General features: G+C 32.0%; 1 protein-coding gene across 1 annotated transcript in view; it reads right to left on the reverse strand.

Moving 5' to 3' along the window:
- The window catches only part of LOC123693021, a 126,204-nt gene extending 117,954 nt beyond the window's left edge, over positions 1-8,250 (reverse strand). Inside the window, exon 1 of the mRNA XM_045637885.1 lies at positions 7,734-8,250. Within this exon, the coding sequence (XP_045493841.1) occupies positions 7,734-7,830 (97 nt within the window). The 5' untranslated portion in view covers positions 7,831-8,250. The remainder of the gene's footprint in view (positions 1-7,733) is intronic.
- Between the last annotated feature and the right edge of the window lie 8,885 nt (positions 8,251-17,135).

The following is a 17,135-nucleotide window of genomic DNA, read 5'->3' on the forward strand; positions in this document are numbered from 1 at the left end:
TCCTTCACTCTGACCAGTTTAAAATAGCACTTACTTAAAGGGCAAAAGAAAAACCAGATTATGATAAGCGAGGACCGGATACATACTATGTATATGTAACTTATCCAAGTATTTCGGTGGCGCATAAATATTAGATGATTATATTTTGTATACCTACATGTTTTGTTGTAGCTACAATAATTCTCATTATTTTATCAAATGCAATGTATAGAGAATGCAGATAATACAATATCTTAATAATTGACGATCGAAACCACAACCGTATTGCCTGGATATAGTCGCTTAATTGTTTTTTTGTCTAATTTGACAGGATTGTATGCTGGTTGACTATATGCTGGTTGTTCGAATCTATTATGATTACAATAAATGATACAATGCATTTATTTCATATAATCAATCGGCCGAAAACAGTGGTATTTCCACAGAGTAAACTTAACAACAAATTCAAGACAGCCATAATAAAATAACGTAATGCGGTCAGCAATGCCACGGCTATTTAGCTAATCGTGTCATAACAATTATACGATTTTATAATATTGTAAGGTGCCAGTACTTCATCGTTCAACGATTGCGCGCATACCAATATATTTCTGCATATATTGTTTATTATCAGCTAGCAACCAATTATTTTGCAAAAAAATATCAGTCTTTGTGACGTGGAGTATTTGTACTGAATTCATTATTTAAACGGCCATTTCAGCTGTCAATGGAGCTCCTGCAGTTGTTTTTCTAGACTGTAGACGACCAGTATATAAAATCATGACGACATACGATGCAAATGAGATTAATAAATCAGCCTATGATTCGCTGCAGGATTCGTTTTGTTATAAAGTGTTTCACAAGAGCAAAGAGTTGATAGAAGGTTGTTGGCTTTTCTGAATTTAGACTAGTCATATACACATTTAGGTTTACATGATGAAAAATATTTGCCAGTAATAAATTTATTTATATTTTAGCCACATATGAACATGAAGCTAATTCTGCGAACAGATTGATAAGTTCTAAAAAATGTATTAAATATTTTGCTTGAAGAATGCATGCTATGTCCTTGTTTCTAAGTAAAGTGAGAGCCAAGTGTATTTCATTAATAAAAATGCATTTTGCAAAAATACATCAACTCTTTGCCACCACAATAGATTGACTGGTAACTGGCAAACGGTGTAAAGATTAATGTTAAAGATATATATATAATATCATATATATATCTTTAACATTAAGATTAATGTTAAAGATATATATATAATATCATATATATATCTTTAACATTAATCTTTACACCTGCATCTTTGTTCATATCTTCCTGCAATAAATAGAAAAGATGTATAATTTATTTGCAGATAGAGTTACTTGCAAATAAAGTATTTAAGTTTTTAAACATTTTGTTAATAAAAACAGACGTTACTATTTGATATTTAATTTTATAGGATTCAAATATGTACTTTTTGATTATTTTTAAAGGATAGAAAACTTTGCTAATCTAAAAATCTTGTTCTAACAACATTCCTTTAATTTCTTTTACTAAAATAAATTCGAATTTTGTAACTGAGCATTTAAAATTAAACGGTAGCAACTAGCACCAGGATTTGGAAGCCTGACAAATTCAAGATGGATTAACAATCTCAATTTCACGATACTTTACCGTAAAGGAAAACATTCAATTGTTTGTAACATTTTGATAAAGGGTTATTTCAAGTCTACAACTACTAATGATGTTTTATAAACTTTTAATTTTTATTTTAGATAAAAAATACAAGATTAAAAACATTACCTACTCGCTTTTATAATTATTATTAAATTATTATAGCTTTATAATAATTTAATAATAATTAAAGTATTCACAAACGAAATCAACTAAAAATATGGGTAACATTTTTGAAACGATAAAACGGAGCAAAATTTTCATTTCTTTTTCTTTCGCACGATGTTACATTTGTGAAACTACGCAGTTGCAGTTATCTATACATATATAAAAATTGCATTATTACTGGCTTTTGTAATTATGACTTTATTTTTATGATCGAAATACATTTAGAGTTTTATTATTTACTTGGTCTTATTTGCCTAGAAATAAATAATGAAGGATAAGACTTGTTAAAGCGAAGGTCACGTCTTGATTGTGAACGTTATCCATCTAAAGCAAATACTGAATTAAAACTTTATTACTTGATTGTTATTTATTTTTTATAAACCCTTTTAATACGAATGGATAGAAACTGATCAGCTATTAAATAAGACTGAAGCAGATTTCCATGTTAACGTTTTCAAAGTTATTATTTTGAACCAGATCGTGTGACAATTACTTTTTTTCATGAAAAAGCGAAGATGTTCAGTGATATAGTTGTATCTAAGAATTCAAACACGAATCAATTGAAATTTCCTATACTTATATATATAAAGAATAGATGATTAATTATTTATTAACCGACTTCAAAAAAAAGGAGGAGGTTATCAATTCGGCCGGTATATTTTTTTTTTTTTTTTTTTTTTATGTATGTACACCGATTACTCCGAGGTTTCTGAACCGATTTACGTGATTCTTTTTTTGTTCGATGCGGGATGGTGTCGAATTGGTCCCATAAAAATTTTATTCGGCTAGGCCCAGTAGTTTTTATTTTATGAGCATTTTTGTCTGTACTCGATGACTTAATTGGAATGTAGCAAGTAACTTTGATTCACTTCCCGGTAACCGATTGAGCTGAAATTTTGTATACGTATGTAAATTGGATAGCGATGAAACATTATCATGACATAGAGCTGATTTGATGATGGAATCGGAAGGTGGCCATAGGAACTCAGTAATATATTGACTCAACTTTATCGAGTTTGGGCTCGTTTGATTCGTGTTGAAAATTACACTAAAAAGTATTAAATAAAATTAACTGCGTTAAAAACAACCGACTTCAAAAACGGAAAAGTAAAAAATAAAAAAGATTTGATATTATTAATTACTACATATTATTTAGATGTGCTATTTATTAAATAGGTTTGAAGTCGGTGCCAAACACTAAGCACTTAGTATTAAGCCCGTGCACCGACATCAAACCTATTTAATAAATAGCACATCTAAATAATATGTAGTAATTTATAATATCAAATCTTTTTTATTTTTTACTTTTCCGTTTTTGAAGTCGGTTGTTTTTAACGCAGTTAATTTTATATAGGTATAAGGTAATAAATGTAATATGCATTTTGAGTCAAATGCTGTTTGAGCAATAGAACGGATGAAAATCTATGTTTACTACAAATATATTTTTTTATCTTGACATGTTAATCAAATGAAAGGAATTCAAGATTAAATTGATTTTATAACTTATATGATAAGACTAACTTTTCTCTTAGATATTGAAAAAATCAAAAATAAAATAATAAAAAAGATGTTGTATTTTTGTATGTTTTGTTATATTAATCACAATAATTATTTTAAATCACAAAATCATCAACCCAGTACTGAATATGAAATTGAAACTTTAAAAAGGCAAGAGAAAAACATAAAACTCATTTATAATATGAAATAAATAGTATAAAAAATAAAGAGTGACAAAATCTAAAAAGTATATATAAACGTGGATATGGTTTTTCCGTATCTTTCAGATTCTCAGTTTTATTGTATCAAAAACATTAATATCAGGGAAAACCGAGAAATTATCTTACAAATTACAAGATAGATAGAAACACTGTTATCTGCTGACTTTATCTGGATACTTACACTATGAAATGGATGGGATTTGCCCACCGATACTCCCGCGAGTGAAACCATGCGGCACAGCTAGAGCTTTAATTCTAGTGCATTAGATATTAATCTATGATACAAAAATGAATCGAAAAAGGTGTTCGTAAGCATATAACTCTAGAACAGCTAAACCAATTTCGTTTATTCTTTTTTTATAATATTCCTTGAAGTACGAGGATGGTTCTTATGGAGAGAAAACGTTAACATGTACCACGGGCGAAGCCGGGGCAGACTGCTAGTTGAATATATTTTTAGTAGGTACCTATTGTTACTTATACTGTATTTTTCTTCATAATTATAAATACCTGTGAAAGGAACTCTAAAGGAAACATTTACTTAAATAGCCACGTTTCCTTTATTGATCAGTTATGAAGTATTTGAATTACTAAATGTTTTAAGACTTCCCGTGTATATAATTTTTTATTATTCCACATTATATTAACAGCCAGGAACATAAATCAAAAAGATAATGAAACAATTTCTTCTGTTAAAAACACTTCCTATTTTCTCTTCTGAGATGTGGAAATATGTCACAATGTGTGTACAAGATAAAGTTATCGTTCTCTAATCAGTGAACAATTGTACATACTTGTCTCTCTTGCCGATAGCGATTCACTAAACATATTATTTTAACTAATAACAACCACATGAATCTGTGACTATGTTATAAAATATAGTTAAAAAAACCTATAAAAAACTCGTTTAAATAAGATAAACTCATGAAGTTATAGTATTTGTGATCCTTGATAATAGTACACAGATTGAATTAATTCTGACTCTTTAAAGTGGGTCAAAATCGAGTCTAGAGGAATTACATACAAACATGCAAACAAAGTGAAGCTAATAAAAGCTAAAAGCGAGTTAAAAATTTCAGTTTCACCAAAAAGCGTGTGGAAAGTATCTCAATAATTTTAAGAAACAGCAACTATTACTGCTAATAGAATGTAACACGCTATAATTACCAATTTGTGTATGCATGAAAATGTTCTTGCATCAAATAATTTTACGATATTTCAAAATATTAAATTAAATAAAAAATTAATCTAATATTTTGTGATTTCATTGATTGCGTATCTCATACGACCCTAACCGCAATTGTGTGTGCATGTTAAATAAATAATATAATATCATCATAATACTATAAACTCAAGCTCATTTCAAAATGTATTTATTCAATTAGACTTCTTCTAGAAGTACTTTTGGATCGTCATAACAAATATTTAACATTTATCACCGATTCGGAAAGCAGTATGTATGGAGAAGAAGCGGCAAGAAACTCCAATCAATATAATTTATAATGATAGAAACTAACTAACTTCTTAATCGTAAAGCAGGATCTTCATATTGATCAATATTTAGCAGGGTTAGCATTGGTAGAGCACGGTTTGGATTCGTGGAACCGAAATATTTGTGATATGTATTTACTTATTCGCCATATTTAATATTTGTCTAACATATAATGTATTCGGTGAAATCTTAAACGACATTCAAAATATTTATTTAGTATAAATTCTTGGTTTAAAATATTGAGAATTTCTATTGATTTAATAAAAAAAAACATGAAAACATGTTTTTAAAGTGAAGATCCTGATGGACGATGACTATTGACTGATTGACTTTTAAGCAAAGAAAAAACTTTGAAAAATATATCAATTTTTAAACCTTGTTTACAATATACGTCTCATAATTTAAGTGACCCTACGGCCTTAAGTCATACGATAGGAACATAAAGGATGCAAATGACGCTATACCAAGAATTTATTTTAACAAAAATATTTGCAGTTTATGTTTAAAGATAGCGGCCATTGTTCAAGCATAATGACCGATCGTATCAATAGGAAAACAATAAAAGTGTATTGTAAACCGTTCGTAATTTTATCATTTCTATTTCATATGCAATGAGATATTAAACGCTCGTATGCACAATTACTTTCAACTATTTTTCAGGCAATTTTCAATAATGTATAATTATTTTCTTACACAATTCTTATAAAAAAAACTATAATATTGAGTATTTAAATGTTATCACTAAAATGAAGAAAGTATATGGAATAAGCGACCATGTGATTGTGAACCATGGCAATTAAGTCTTAATAAATGACACTATAAATATCTAATTAGTGATAACAATAGTAGCATGAGACTGAATATAATGCTGACACCAGTTTTAAATAATTTGTGACGTTTATTCATGTTTGTTTAGCTGGCTCCGTTAGGACCAAAAGTATTGTTTAAAAATTTTGATATATGGATGTTGACAACGCGGATAATTTTAGTAGTTGCTAGAGTATTGTAAGTTTTATTTTACGATTATCTATCACTAATACTTTTATGTTTATCAATATTCCCCATCACAGTTAAAAACAACAACAAGAATACTTAGTAACCGATCTACAAATTATCCGAATTTGAATCACGTAGAGTCGTAGAGTAAAAACAAGTTCCTTCAAAATTAAATAATAAACTTTATTTTCCTACTAAGCGGTATACTAAATTCTACTTGTAGCCCTGATCTTATTTATTACATACCCAGAACATGTATTTCTTATTCCAATCAGTGTCAATCAAATTGTATATATCTGTAAACTGTAGTATAGCGTATAAAACAGCTCAAACGTACCTAATCGCGTATTGTGCAATCAGAACACAACTAACTGTGAAGTCTAGTGGGACAGAACCACATAGATACAGGCTTTGCCTAGTTTAGCAGACTTTAGTTAACTTATATAACCTGTTCATGTTCGATACTTGAATCGACATCAAAACGTTGATGTCGTGTCATGTAAATCGAAAAAAATGCAAAAATCAATAATTTCAATTCGAATTGATTATTTTATTTATTTTATATAATTGTTGTCTTTAAGAGTATTTAGGCCGGCAAAGAACTAGTGATACTAGATACCTACTGGTGTTTACTATTGAATGTGGGCTCTACTTAACATCACGTGGCCTATCTGCTCCTTTGCTTGTTCTGACATAAAAAAGCCTTCCAATATAAAATATTTCAATTGTTTAATATTTTTTAGATTCAGATAATACAGATCAAACCTACGTAATATATTATATAATATTCGATGTGCAAAAATATATGTTTTGCTCAGTTTATATATTCAGATTAAAAAGATTTTGAGTGAATCTGAATATCGTTCAAAAATTATGATCGTCTGCTCTCCTTCTAATAATATGATAATTTTAAACTTTAGACATTTTCAACATATATTTATGCGGTGAATTTTAAAAACGAGAACGTGACTGCATAGTATTATAAAAAATTGGCGAAATCATAGCACAATTAATTTACATAAATTGAATTATTTCACAAATGATATATTTACATAAACATCCCCATCGTCCAATCATCATCATCATCATCATCAGCCCATATACGTTCCCACTGCTGGGACACGGGCCTCCTATGAGGGTACAGGCCATAATCCACCACGCTGGCCAAGTGCGTGTTGGCGGATATCATAATAAAAATATTGTCTTTGTGGATCAATATAATATGTTGAAATTGTTTGCTTCCATAAAAAGAGAAACGCATGCTTTTTGCTTATACAAACATAATATATTTTTTTCGCATCAGGTTGGGGCCGGTTCCTTCGTTCGAGTGGCTATTGAGTGAAAACTATAATTGACGCGGTCCGCAAGTTGCGTGATATCTGTCTCTAACACCTGTCTGTTAATGTTTCTTTTAGACCAGTAAAACGTTTTCATCACAACTCTCTGGTTTCATTTCTACGTACGCAAATGTCAAGGCTCGGTAACAACACCTAAACGATCATTAACATTCCGGCCACCAATCTATAGCCGAATTTATTTTCGCACTTTAATTAATACACAAGGATTTTAAAACCTACATAGAGCATTTTGTTAACATTAACATTCGCATTTTAAACAAACAGTTTCATTGTAAGTACCATTGTCTTTTCATTGTTCAGGCGAGGATTGTTATAGGATAATTCTCGGATTGATCAGTGATGTCACGTCGCAAGGGCCTTACCTGAGTCCTGCGCATTCTGCAGGTGGTGGATGTGGTGCAGGTGAGCGTAGTAGTGGTGGTGGTGGAGGATACATTCCAGATCAGTGCAGTTTAACATTTTCACGGGGCGCCGGCTTCACCGGCAGCCGTCTCACTCACGCTCGCTGCACACTTTCACAAAACTATTCCACAGGCACTTTATTTTGTTTCGCTGTCACATCACGTTATCTCCTTGGACACTAATGCGGGACTAGCGAACATGGGATCTGTCCGACGACGGCGCCGCTCCGTCTATATCACCAGCTACGCGAAAACTTATCAGCGCATCACGTCAATTTTGTTTATATTTTCTCACAGATTACACATTCTCGTGATTTTTGAAAGGCCACTCGCTGTTTGAAATTGCGCGCGGCAATCGAAACAGCGGAAAGTATCGACACTGCGATCACAGCGGAGGAGTGGACGAGTTCACTCGACAACAATGCAGCGAAAGGTGCGTGCGCACAACACCCGTGGCGCGCGAGTGTACACTGAGTGCGGCATGCGCTCGCTGCCACCTCTCCTGGGCTCCCGGCCTCGGCCGCACTTGTTGAAGACTTGGTTATCATATCGTGCCACCTATTGCCCCGCGGCAGCAATGTGCCGTTCAATGCCCGAACCTATTATCATCTTCACATGGAAGTAGCTCAATTGACACACGCGTCTTAATCAGCTTAACCTAGAAACATATAATTATAACGAAAATTGTTGTTTATCGTGGTACAATAGGTAAGTGCACAATATCAAGGATGCATAGGTAGGTACACATACACAATTAACATTAACGTTTAACAAATATACCCAATTATAAATGCATATGCCTCTATATAGAGGTAAATACGAAACGGTGCTAACGTCGCTCTTATCGATTAACAAACGTCGTAATGCTGAGAAGAATGTACTCATTATTTTGAAATTATTGTAGTTTGCGGAAAAAAGGAAAAAATTAACAAGTAAAGTATCCGCAGTACGATTACCAAGGTCGGGGGACCTGCTCGCCGTGAGTGCTGGCTGCGGACGAACTTTCGAGCGGCGCAGGCGCGTGTGTGAACACTGAACAGTTACATTACTTATGTAGATAGGTTACGGAGTAAATCACTAGATGTACAGCTGCATTACAATGAAAGCTCGCTTAAGAATGCACACCGAATGACACTACCAGTCAAAATATTAAGTAAGAAATAAGATTTGGCTCTACATTTCTGCCTTATCTACTCTTTTTTTCTGACTGGTTCGTAAAATAATATTTTCTTCCAATGTAACAATAAGAAAAACATATAACTAACTTAAAAAAACATGCTGAAAATACAAACCAATTATTTGTATAATAATGTTATATTGCTGTATTAAAACCAATAGAACAAAAAGTGCTTACAGGAAAATTTTTGAAGAACAACTCTACAAATTTTGAAACGGTTTGCCTTTGAAACGTATATATATTTTTAAAGGTTATGTTTATTTTTAAAATATTTATTACAATATATGCGATAAATAATCACATAAATATTAAGTTTTGCCGCATATTTGTGTCTGACCTTAGTTACTTCACACGTAATCGCTATCCGTTTGAGCTTGACAGGACCTTACAGCAATCCTTTGTTTTTATTAACATCGTTACATTGAGATGTTGACGGAAATACCTTTATGATATTATGTAACCCTTTAATTTTATCAGAAGAATATTTGCGAAATAATGTAGTTTATACGTATAGATTAATCTGATAAACATCGATTTGATATGCTTGTACATGTAACTAAAATAACTAGCTGTGTGAAAATGGTCCTGAAAGGCATATGACAACCAAATTTTCATCCTGCTTTTGACCTAAACATTTCATGACTCCTACTACTAGCAGAACAACAGAATTTCAATACTTATTGTACCTTGAGGGAGCAATTTAGTAGTTTAACGCGTATTTCCACCATTCATCACAGTTTAATTTTAGCCTGCACTTAAATCCCCTTAACACGTTAGCTGCGAAACAGGGCTTGAAACACCCTGTACGTGTCTCGTCGTTATAGCGGTAGGAAAAAACGTAAACTTCTCTGTCGTGCGGGAGGCATAACTTCCATCTGGTTCAGTGTAGGAAAGTGATATCTATATATCTGAGATGTGCTATTGATTCCTAGTTCAATGGTATACCGACCTTAATACCGGGTTTCTTAGACCTCGTGCCGCACTGAACAAATAAAAATTCTAACACAGTGCGGAACGAGGTTGCGAACACCTCGTACCACCGCGCACCTCGTACCGCACCCTAAGCTAGCTCACGCGGTTAGTGTTGTGCAACGCATTCGAGACTATTTGTGGAACAACTTATTGAAGCTTTTACAAAGAATGACTTGAATGTAGATACAGGTAATTTACAAACATCCTAACTACTCGTTATAATAAATATCGTTAATAGAAACGTGAATGTGACATGTTGAGTAACTTTCTTCAAATAGGTTGATAATCATGATTACTATTAGTGTGTTTGTTCATTGAATCAACTAGCGGCAAATCCAAAACACCCAGCAATCGGTGTATGGCTCATCAAAATTTAACTCTTGCCCAAGTCAACAAGCCAACAACAAACAAGGCACATCATCTCTTAAAGGGATCAAAGAAGAGGAGACGTGTAGGATGTTACTAAAAACTCCGCACCTTCTTAACAAGTCGTGAGGCTGACAAAAAAGTAAAGAAAATTCTCACAGAATGCACTGGTTGCAAACAATATTACCTATTGTTTGGCCTGTTTTAATGAAAAACATCCATAAGTTTGATAAATAAATACAATTAAATAAAATCGATATTTCTTTTCCCATCACTAAATTATATGAAAAACTGCTATTGTTCAGTGCGGTATGGGGTACATCAGACCCCACATTTTATTTTACCCCTAGAATCTAAACTAACTAATCTAACCACGGGCGACGGTAGACTTAGGTTAATGAACTCATTGTTAATAATAATCACGACAAAAGCCGCACACTTTGTCTTATTTGGCGCCAAAAAAACGATTTTGGTCTCCTACGGGCGGTGGGGTTTAATATGCCTCGTGCCGCCACAATCTCTGGTATAGGACAAGGTTTAAAACGACCCGTAACGCAGTAATGGAAAGTACAGATATTTCTGTGCCGCAGTGAACGTGTTAAGTAGTTAATGTAACGAGGGGGACGTCATCGCCGACTACAATTTTAACATTCACTTGGTATGGTGGGCAGAGCTGTATAAGTGTATAGCTCTTACTACATACTGCTACATATTACTGGTATGACAAAATATTATGTTCACAGAATATTCTGTATTTTCTTGTATCATTTGAACCGAGTATATTATAATATCAGAGATTAAAGACTTTTAAGGATTTTACACATTATGACCAATTGGTCAATTGAACATGCTCACTGTTAAGTTTTTGAAACATTGGGATGAATAATATAATGAATAAATCGCGTTTAAAATCAGTTAAAACTCGTTTCATTTTCAAATTAAGAGCAGAATCAAACTCTAAAATTACTTGTACCTAATTCAAATTCGAATATCAATGGCCATCGGTATCTGTTCTTTGAAGCATATGTGTGTACGGTTACTGTTTGCGGTTAAATCTAGACCTCAATTCAGTATGTTGTATCTTTGGAATGTATTCTGTCTTTTATGTAGAAATTTAAGATAAATGAATCTGAATGCATTTCAAAATCGAAACAATAACACTGGTCTGCAAAGAAATCCTCCTTTGAATAAAAATATGATAAACATGGAGATCTTAACATGCTGAATCTAGATATGCTTTCAGTTTTTTTGGATCACGTCTAAAAATTTTTTTATTGTCGTTTTTAAATACCTCAAAATTCTGTATTGTTTGGTAGTCTCTCTTGCAATAATGCTATTTTATTCGGTCTTTATGATATTTTTCATCACAAAAACGACTTGAATTTATAAAACTAGAACGATATCTACTGAAGACATTATTTTTACACTAATTTGTAGGGAATTTATCGGCTTCCGTAGTTCTCATCATGACTCCGCTGCGCTCAGTTCAAAGTAAAGTTTTAAGGTGACGGTTGATGATTTTATCCTAATAATTTGGTAACATTTTTATATTGTTCTGATATATTGATGAAAATTTGTATATAATTTCAACCATGAAGCAAAATTGAATCAGGTGTTATGGATTTTTAAACGACGCAACATCGAAAGCGCGAGTCTTTAGTGTGGTCTCTAAGGGACTGTAAATGCGGGAGCTTAGATAAGATTTAAATTATGAAATTAAGCAGACTAAAGCTGTAAAAAGAGTATCTGGTGACCACTAAACATTTCACCAGAAGTTTGAGAGGAGATACGGAAAAGCTAACTGAAAATATAGTAAAATATATATATAATAAGTTGGCAGCAAAGCTTGCTGATTTTACTTGATCGATTCGTCGCGAAACTCCTTATAAAATATTAAAAGAAAAGAAAACTACTAATTGAAACAATGTAAATAATGTGTAATTATATTATCTTATAGTTTTTAATAGTTTTCTTGACATTATTTGTAATGTTTAAACCTAATTATTAAAATAACGATGTATTCTTAGAAGAAAAAATGGGTTTCTTTCAAATTATACCACAAAAAATCTGGACGTGATACAAATTTTTTAAAACTTAATTTCTGTTCAGAAGTATCACTTCTATAATAATCTTGTGCAAAAATAAAAAGGAGCGCGAAAAAAATTTTTTTTGCAGACCAGTGTAATTAGTTTTTTTTTTAATATTTATAATACTATTATGGTTTAAAATATTGTAAATATGTAGTTACTATCATTACATTATAGAATTATAATAAATAATAGGTAAAGAAACAATTCCAAAAACGTTACCTCGACCGTAACCATTCACGTGAAAAGCCAATTTATTTGCGGCTAGTACATTTACTCTACAAGCTTTCTTGTACAGGAGAAGCCAGGTGTACAGAAATAACAAAATTTTAAAATTATTAAAATATAACTTTTTGTAATTCTGAGCATTGATAACGATGGTTGGGCTTTGCCCACATCAAACCAGTCCAGTTAAAATCGAATCACAGATGATAATGCAAATATGAATTCAAAAATATAATGTAATATATACGTAATAAAATTGAATTTTGAATGATAGAAATATTAGCTGCTACAAGAAACACAAACTAGAGACATCGTTAAAGAGTTTTAACTAAAACAATAAGTGATAACTTTTGAAACAATAATCGTTAAACAATATAAGTTAAGTTTCAATATACAATACAATATACAAATTATAGTGCATATAAACTCTTCCGGGATATAGGTATTATTAATTACATTTAGTGCGTTAATCAACCACAATTAGATTAAAACACGCTATGTTCTTATTATTGGAATTGCGTGGAATTTAAACAAAGCCTTTATTAAATATAGACGATGACGATGAGATAAATCGTTCTAGGAAATAAATTTTAATTCTATTGCACATATTTTACTTATACGAATCCACACTAATATTATAAATGCGAAAGTAACTCTGTCTGTCTGTTACTCAATCACGCCATAACTACTGAACCAATTTGCATGAAATTTGGTAAAGAGATATTTTGATACCCGAGAAAGGACATAGACTAGGTTTTATCCGTGGACTATGAGAGTTTTTCTTTCTTCTGCGCGAGCGATGCCACGGGAGGAAAGCTAGTAATCATATAGCTAGTAATCATTTCAATACGGTTTTTTGAAAGCTTTTTTTTACTTTTTTATTGATATTGAACCAATACTTATAGGTTTAATTTCGACTTAATAAATTATATCTATTTTTAACCGGCTTCCACTAGAAGGCGGAAGTTTCCAATTTGTAGCGTTTTGTTTTTATAAAAAATGTCTGATACCCGCATTATGGGTAAATTGTAGAGCTTTTTTGTTTATTTTACTTTGTTTTTTCCTTAATTATTACGTTATATTTTTTTTAAATAGTAATTTTCTTTATCAGTTTGTGAATTATTTTAAGCATACACCTAATCTAATTTTATCCTGTTGCCAAAATAATTTTTAACTTCAGTATCTGATTTTAAAAGAAAATAATTAAAAAAGCGGTCAGTTCACATACAAAAAGAAAATCAGGGGCATAATGAGTGCGATATCGACCTCTAAAATACTATTTTCGTGATTCATAAATATAATATCCACATAAGCCTCTATAGGTATATAGATACAGTAGTCGTCAAATATTACAAGTTTTACAAATATATACACACACACTTAAGTCCTTTTTGTTATACACACATACAATTTAAATAAATAATAAATACGCTTAATTATTAAAACTAACATTTACACATATATAAATGAATTATTTACATAATACAGTAGCAATTAAGATTCGCTATTTGATCCGACCGCCCACATGAAAATATAAAAATTGGAAAGCGAAACGACTTTCGCGCGCCTGAAATTTTGTCAGGTGTAAATATAATTTCACGTGCAATCAATTCATTCTTTATCATATATTATCATTTATCTAATTTTTAGCAACTTTCTCTTACTAATCTTATGTAAGTGCAAACATATATAATTATATTGCTCTATCTTTTTGCTGGGATATTGTATTGATTTTTTTTAGTATTCTGAATTAATTTTCGTAAACTTTACGCCAAAGCCTTATACTTGTATAAAGTAGGTAAGTAAGTAACCCAGGACTAATCAATTGTAACTCCCCGACAATAAAGGTAAAAGTTACCCTCATACGATATAGAGTTAATAAGAAAAAATGAATCTGTAAAAAAAGATTATGAGTCTATACTAATATTATAAATGCGAAAGTAACTCTGTCTGTCTGTCTGTTACTCAATCACGCCTTAACTACTGAACCAATTTGCATGAAATTTGGTATAGAGATATTTTGATACGCGAGAAAGGACATAGGATAGGTAAAACCTATCCCGAAAATCACACGGGAACGGGAACTATGCGGGTTTTTATTTGACTGCGCGGGCGATGCCGCGGGTGGAAAGCTAGTAGGAAATAAAAACACTTACCTCTTGATCTACCACACAAATATATTTTTTACAAATTTACTATTTGCACAACTTAGCCTTATAAACAGCAATTCATATTTAAATCCTGACCCTGATATACTTATATCGTCGTAATTGCCTGATAAATACAAATTCAAATTCTGTTACATTTTATTATCAAAATAGTCATATGTATATGTAAATTTTTATACACGGTTGAAGTATGTGACGAGCATACATGCGATAAGGAAACTATGCCACTTTTCCTTTTGGGAAGACGGGCTTGTCCTTCGTTGACCTCAAGAGGGTTACGAAGAGCAAGGACTGACAACTAATGGCTATGACGGAAGACTTGATGAAGGAAGAGAACTATTTCCTTGGCTTGTTTAGTAACTTTTGAATCATCAACAACAAAATCATTACTGCCTGTCCGCTGCGGCTTCATCTGCGTGGAATTCATTCATCTATTACTTATACCCCATTATGGCTATATTTCGCGATATAAACTATCCTATAACTATTCTTCAAATCCAGCCTATCAGTATAGCAAATTTTATGAAAATTGGTTCACTGGTGATCATAGACATATTATATGACACATAGATAGATAGAGTTACTTATACATACATTTTAATAACAGTACTAGCTGTGCCCCGTTGTTTTACACGCATTGGAGCTCCTATTGGTCAAATAGATAGACTTCCGCGAAAGGTCAAACTGAAATAATATTTCAAATCGAACCCGTAGTTCCTGCGTTTAAGGTGTTCAACCAAAAGAACAAAAAAACAAACTCTTCAGCTTTATAATATTATGTGTATAGATAGGATGGCGTATTTTATATTATCCACTTAGCACTTACATACATTAGTTGCAACTCAGACCAGTATTGAATCCATAAATCACCTGATTGGCCGAGTATGCATTAGGAGATGTCACACATCGGCGATCCATCGAGATTCTAGGACATACCGTTTTCATCACGAGATTTTCCATTACTTGTTTGAACAGTGATTGGCAAGCGGTAAATAAATTCAAAAACTTTTTTAACCTAAAACGAGTTAAGCTCTTTATTCTAATTCTAAAACTTTCATATTAAAATTTATAATATAAAATAATACAATTAATTCTGATCATTATTTCTTTAGCGATATAAGCAGAATGTAGCGTAGCGTGTAAGTTTTATTGTTTGCTTTAATTTTGTTTTGTATTTCAAATTAACATTTGCACAAATGCATATGGATGTTTATTTTTAGAATGCTTATTAAAATTTCAAGCTGAAACACGTATATTCGCTAAAACTTGTGTTTTTGTGGAAATGTTGAAAATATACACAGAAAATAAATGCACGCGATCGTGCTCTATTTTTCAGAAATATTTGTGTAAGTAAAGATTATGTTTTACAGCAGCTACTGTAAGTGTTTATACATGTATATTTATTTACAATTTGTTTATTTTTATTGAGTAAGAATACGAAATAATCACAAAGAGCACTGTGCCATGAAACGCCAAACTCCTTTCATATTACAAAATAAAATTCTCAATCATGCCCAAAAACTCAACATAATATGATCACACAACAATAAAATAATTTCAACAGAACAAACTAAAATATCAAGTTAGAGAATTGCGGCAAACCTTTCTCCAAACGTTTGGAATTTGAAATCATCATTATAAAAGGATTGATTCGCAATCGAGTACAATTTCGCCGAGTCAATTGCGAGATTAATGTCTCTTTAAATGACTCTGTGGAAATGCGCATCAAAGCAGGTGCGGCTGAGACTCGGACCTCCAGTTATGGTGTTTCAATTAATTCGCTTTTGACCGACGCACCCGGTCGTTACACTCCGACAAGGCTGTAGAGCAGCCTAGAAGCGGTTTCGATAAACCTGACGTGAATACATTGGGATCATCAGCATATGCGTCGAATTTCAATGGAATTGCACTCTTAGATTATGTTGAAATCTGTGTTTTAAGTGATAATTAACAAAACGAACTGCTAAGTATCTAAGCTACGAGAGAACTTCTCTTTCTTAACTATCAGGTAAATTCGGATTTTATTACTGGTTGTTTTTAACAATGTTTAGGTATGTATTTTATCTTTGACGCAATAAGTTCATTATATTCTCTTCCAGTATATTTAAACCTAACATCATTGACGTGCGTGTTTCGTCATAATCGGGACCTTTGATCGACGTCTTCCAATTCTCAGACGAAACGCTTTAAGGCAGGTTCGCAAAAGTGGCATTTTTCTTAAAAGACCACTTTTTTAAGTACTGCGTAGTCTTTACTGTAAAGATAAACCTTTTACAAAAAACGCAAAGGCATTTACACCCTTCGTCTTTTGAATAAAAACAGCGGTGATTGAAATTCAAAAATTCAGATAAAATTTCTCGAAAACATT

This window comes from Colias croceus, chromosome 7 (genome assembly GCF_905220415.1).
Source record: "Colias croceus chromosome 7, ilColCroc2.1".
Taxonomy (NCBI): domain Eukaryota; kingdom Metazoa; phylum Arthropoda; class Insecta; order Lepidoptera; family Pieridae; genus Colias; species Colias croceus.